Source organism: Onychostruthus taczanowskii, unplaced genomic scaffold, assembly GCF_017590055.1.
Source record: "Onychostruthus taczanowskii isolate IOZ18803 unplaced genomic scaffold, ASM1759005v1 scaffold48, whole genome shotgun sequence".
NCBI classification, from domain to species: domain Eukaryota; kingdom Metazoa; phylum Chordata; class Aves; order Passeriformes; family Passeridae; genus Onychostruthus; species Onychostruthus taczanowskii.
Genome location: NW_024502347.1, coordinates 2,020,062 through 2,026,061, shown reverse-complemented (window position 1 = coordinate 2,026,061; position 6,000 = coordinate 2,020,062). Strand labels below are relative to the sequence as shown.

General features: G+C 40.3%; 1 protein-coding gene across 1 annotated transcript in view; it reads right to left on the bottom strand.

The window, feature by feature from the left end:
- Positions 1-3,866: 3,866 nt before the first annotated feature.
- Positions 3,867-6,000, bottom strand: part of SEC63 (SEC63 homolog, protein translocation regulator) — a 52,980-nt gene continuing 50,846 nt past the window's right edge. Inside the window, exon 20 of the mRNA XM_041414862.1 lies at positions 3,867-5,533. Coding sequence (XP_041270796.1) covers positions 5,390-5,533 — 144 coding nt within the window. The 3' untranslated portion in view covers positions 3,867-5,389. The remainder of the gene's footprint in view (positions 5,534-6,000) is intronic.

Below are 6,000 nucleotides of genomic sequence, written 5' to 3'. Positions count from 1 at the left end.
CATCTGGGCCTCCAAATCTCACCACCCTGTCATGGTGTGTCTCTATTTTACAGCCATTATAACCTAATCTCAGCCAGTGTGATTTACACATAGTAATTAATGGAGCTTCAGTGGTGAGGAAATTGGTCATTCAGTTGGAGTTTAATTTACTGCATGTGCATACATTAGGAAGCACAGATCCCATAGCTGTGATCTGGGCACAGAGGAAGGGTTCTGTGCCGGGAAGGAAAAAATAAAGCACCCAGTAAAGAATTCACCACTGGCCTTTCACACCTCCTGCTCTGCAAGTCTCTCCTCAATGGGAGCATAACACATAAATAAACCTGGACATCTCAGTTTGGATGCTTGGAGGTGGAAGGCAAAGTCTCGCTGCCACTGCTATCACATTTCCCAGCTGCAGGAAGCATCACCCTGGCATATTGGTGAGTATGGCCTCATTCTGATCCCTGCTCATGTTTGGGTGTGTTTCCATCAGAGAGGGCAGAGGGCCTTGGTGGAGTTCACTGGTACAGGGTGTAAGGGCTCCAAAAGATGCTGTGTCTGTGGCATACACATGAACAACTCCAGTGAAGGAGAACCATGCCTAAAAACCAGGACAGACTTTGACAGCAAAGGCAGCATTGCATTTTCAGCTACCTTAAGTTAAAGGTGGCCTCATACCAGCCTGGACTTTGGAGCACCTACTGACCACAGCCCAGCAAAGCCAAAAGCAGTGCCTGGCTGATCCACACTGGCCCACGAGGGACCAGGAATGCCCCAGAGGGACTGGGACTTTTCCAGCTCAGCAACCACCCTGCAGGAGGTACCTACAAGATGTCCAGCTCTTCCAGGGTCTCTTCCCTGAATGCCTCCACGCCTTGAAGCATCTAGCTATGTTGTTTGCATAAGAAGAAAAGCACTCACATTTTAAAGGTGGATGAATTAAAAACAGTCGCTCAAGATGGTCCATGCAGATTCCTTTGTGCTGTTAAATCCCACCCATACAATGTAAATGTAATGTCTTCCCTGTTTAATGATTAGAGCATGTATATGGAAGGCTTACACACAGGGAAAGGTTGAAAATTATTCAGTGCTTCCTGATTCAGCACACATTAGAAATCAAATTCTAGGTAGAGGCTATGCAATTTAGTTTGAAAATATTATTGTTAGCTTTACAATCCATCGTGCTAATTAGATTAATAGGTTTCATTACCAGTGATAGTTCTGTTATTGAACTGAATGAAAAATATAAACTATTTTGGCACAAAATTATTTCTACCAATTCAATAGTGTCTGCTGGCTCAAACTGCATCTTAAAACAAAAGATCATCACATGAAAGAAATTAGGTGCAGCCATGAATATCAACAGATGTACTGTGAACAAATTTGATATCTTAGCTAGAGTTCAGTAGTGAACACGAGCCATCCAGCACCCTCTACTCTGCATTCCAAACAAGCACCTGCTTTTATCCAGCACCTGGGTGCTCTGCCAAGCCCTCAACAAACCCCAGGAAAAGAGGTTTTAAAGATGCTGCTACCAGGGATATTTTTACATGCTTCCCTGCACATCATTTAAAACACAATCACGGCGTGCTGTGGGTGCCCAAAGGCAGCCCAGGTACCCCATAAATCAGCTCTTCAACAAGGGGCACCCCCATGGTGGAACACCTCCTGTACCTCCCTTTGCAGAGCTTAAAACACAGCTGAAGTGCAGGTACCTTCACAACAATCATCTTCTGCACACACTTCAAGAAAAACTAACACAAAGCAATGTTTAAAGCTTAAAATGGACTCATTAATACCTCAATTACCACTAAGAAAGGAAGCTTCGCCTTCCTCAGGTTTTTATTTTAGAATAAATTCAATAATACACTAATCCCAATATTAAAATGGGTCACCTTCAGCAGGTTTTAAATGGCCAGCAAGGGGGTTGGGGGAAAACAAATCACAGAAAAGCATATAGAGATCAGTAGTTTCTTGAAAAGAAAAAAAAAAATAGATCAAAGAAACTTCTAAGACCTCTTCCCTTCCAGAAAAGGGGAGCACAAAACAAAACCTAGGGCTCAGATATGATAGGTATCCCCTGGAAAAATCCTAGGGTTTCCTGAAGAAATCCATGCTCCTGCCTCCCCCTGCTGACCGCGGCCGGGAACTGCGCCTGCTCCTTGAGGAGAGCACCTTCTCCTGCACTACAGCTCAGTGGTTTTCCCACCCACAGACACTTGCCAGTCATTAAACTACTTGATTTAATACTAATCAACCGCTGCCAACGCTTGGTGGGAGGGGGAGGCAGAAGTTTAAATCATGTCACACAAAACACCCAAGAGAAAACCTCATTTTTATAACTTCTTCTTTTTAGCTGCACTTACCTACTTCACCAGGCAGCATTTAGCAGCCTAAATCCAACTGATGGTGGTGCCTCCCAGCTGCAGTCACAGCAGCCTGCACATCCTTGAGAAGGAGCAGGAGGAGCAGGGCCAGTCACACTGCCTCACCCTCCTGCCTGTCCCAGCCAAGTCCCATTTTTACCCCTTGGAAGTGCCACAAGTCCTGAAGGTATTTTCAGCATCTCTGGCTGGGAGGACAGGCGGGCTCTGCACAGTTGCCTCCTCTGGCCTAGAACAAGGTGCTACAAAAAAGAGCACAACAGCAAAAGGGCAGAAACAAATCTGTTCAGGCTAAAAAAGCAGTAGCTGCTTCCCAGTTATGCTTGAGTCACCATTGCCCAAGGAGTGCAGCAGGGTAGCAGATTTTATTTCCTGAACTTTTTTTTTTGATTGTTCTTCAGTTACTAGCCCAGAGTTTCAGAACACTGAGGTAGAAGATTGGCTACATTGATTCCCAAACCCTATCAAGAAGTGAGGCACATACAACAGTGAATGCAAAATGCTGCTTGTTCCTGTAAAGTTTTACCCATCCTGGTAACTGTTAGGCAAGAGGGAGCTGATCAAAGTTTGAATGACAATTCATATTTTTAATAAAAAATAGTTATTAATGGACACACCACACAACAGAAGACCAACAACTCAATAAGGCTGGACAACTGCAGCTGGGTGGTTGTGATTGTGTGAAGCTCTTCAATACCTCCTTGGTCTCCTTCTGCATTTCTCTCAGAAGATGTAGTAAAGCCATGCACAACTACACAGCTGGTATTTCCATGAGAAAAAACATCAGCATACCTTTCTCACATTATCAAGGTTTCCAATGCCACCACAATTTTTTCCCCACATTTTTTACTAAGTTACCTTGACTATACAAGAGACACGCCCTTGAAGTATTAGATTTACTTTGTTGTCTCAACAGAATTATCCCCAGTTCGTAGAATTAAAGTGTTAACCCAGCTGTCACCTTCAATCTTCAAGAAGAAACCAGTTCAGTATTCAGACTAGAGACATTAGTCTTTTTCTTTTTAAAATCATTCCAATGCTTTCACATCTATATACCCTCACTGTTAACAGCAAAATTTAGGAATCAGTGGTCAGAGCACAGCCCAATCCATCCAGAATGCTCTTATTATAAACTCTACCTCCTGACTCACCACTCTCCTACTTTTAACAACTGCTGACTTTCACTAGGAGTTGTTCAGTCATCTTAGCATTCACCTTGCCTACTTGCTTGAGGAAGAGTCATCAGATTCTTTCTTATCGTTTCTCTAATCAGAACAGTATTTGGCTCAAAAGCCTGTGGACTACAACCAGAGCTTCTGTGCTGCTATTTCTCTACTGTACTTTGCAAGTCAGAAATGGAGGTACAAGGCATCAAGTGTACAAGCATTTAATTTAAACCTAGCCTTCATTCTTGAGTTTGAACACCTGACACTGCTTATGGTTTACAAGTTTTTTCTGCACAATGTGCACTTCAGAAGTACTCTGAAAAATACCATAATCTCATTAGAACACCTTCAAATTTTATTTGCATCTATTGTAATTACAAAGAATATAACAATATAAATTTTCATTTAAAGTGACAACCCTTTCTAACAAACAAGGTTGTAAATTAGTGTGCACCTATTCTGACTTTGGGCAATTTTTATAGAAGTTTTCCTGCATGAGAATTTGTCACATTTTACAGCATTGTATTTTCATAGTTCAATACACAGGAACAGAAATACATCTATTCCTATTTGCAGAACACTCATAAGTATTTCTGAAGTATAGAAATGCAACATTTCATTTGTTTTATTGAGAGGAAGAAAAGGAAGAATCCACCCATGGCTTTGGTCAAGTCTCATAAATACACTAATAGCCCTGATGCTCTCCTCCCTGAATTCATCCTCCAATAAGATTTGATTTTTTTTTCTTTACAAGGGGTAGGAACAGAATCACTATCTTGTTTACAACCTTGCAAAAGACTAGGGTAGGAAAAAAAAAAAAACCAAAACAACAAACCAACAACCTCAGACAAAGATGCAGACTATTACAAATGCAAACAGCCATCAAATTGTCCAGTTTATTGATGGGAATTCAAAACTGATACAAAACATGCCCTCTTTGCATGTTGTATTTTACCCTTAAAATGTTTCTGACGGTGTCAGGTAGATTGAGAATTAAGAACATACTTCGGCTTTCAGCATGTACCTTTTATAAAGGTATTGCACAAAAGCCACTAGCTTACATAACATGTGGTCCCAAAATTACTTACAGACATTCTGTTTATCAAAAGACTCAGATCTCCTGTTGATCTGATGAAATAAAGGCTTAAAAATGTTTTAAGCCATTAATAAGTATCCTATGGCAGAGTCAAGAAAGTTTATGATTTCCATTATAATCTCGGGCATAAAAAGGCAACAGTCCTAAAAAAAGCAGCCCTCCAGAATATATGGAATGTGGCAATGGATATGATGCCAATTTGTAATGATCAAGTTAAGTAAAACAGATTCTTAAAGCTATGAATGATGTGAGCAGTATCACAGCAAAACAGTTAATGAATACCACAGAACCAATCAAGTTTGAAAGTTGAGCAAATGTTGCTTCAATCAACAGATATTTGTAATGTCAAATATACCAAAACATTTTCTAAAATAAATTCCTAATGCAGAAAAATTGATTGAAAGTTTGCTCCTAGCTAACAGTACCTTTTATTTAAATTGGACCCTAAACTGATCAGACAATACATAGCCCACACTTTTGGACATTTATAATAAAAAAGCTTTTATTTTCAATTGAAACAAATGCACCATCCTGCACTTTGAAGGCTATGAGCCATAAGCATATTCCAAGGTGTATCAATGGCAACAGATTTGTTTCACCTCCACTGAGAAGTTACATAATGCACTCTTAACTGGTAAAGAAAATTTAAACTCAGCCTTCTCAAAGCTTCTGTACTGTGTTTCTTGGTTAATTGTACAAGTTCCACAGTCAGACCAAGAGCTTGCACTGTGTGCAGATATTGTAGTCAATCAATAGTATGTTTAATCGTCATCTTCCTCTTCTTCCTCTTCCTCCTCAAAACTGTCTTCAAAGCCCTCACTGTCTTCCTGGTCCTCATCACCTTCTATTGCTGTATCCCATTGTGGGTGATTTTCTGGCACTGGTTTTGCTTCATGAACTTCCAGCTGTAATTGGATAAGGAAAAAGAAGAGAGGAAAAAACTGTTACAGACAATAAACAGCAATTTGGGAAAATAAATTCACACACACAAAACAAACAAGCAACCCACAAAAGAACAGTTGAAAAAACAAGTAAATAACAAAACAAATCCCATCCCACTCCCCAAACCAGAAACAAAACCAAGAACTGCTTCCATAAGTAAGGCATGCCAGATTTTTCCCATTAACTGGATGAATCTAGGACTAAGAAAGGGCAAGGAAATGGCATGGCAAACCTCAAGGTATAAAAGGCCACAGCCAACCATACTGCAGAAACTGAATAAACACAAGCATGGGAAAGCATCTTGAATTTTAGATTTAATAATTTAATCCATCATAAAACTACCACTGTACATTAGGCAGAAACCCTTTCTAAGTCCATCCTTCCCACTTGTTTTAAAATTAGGACAGGTTAAATTCTTATTAACAGGACT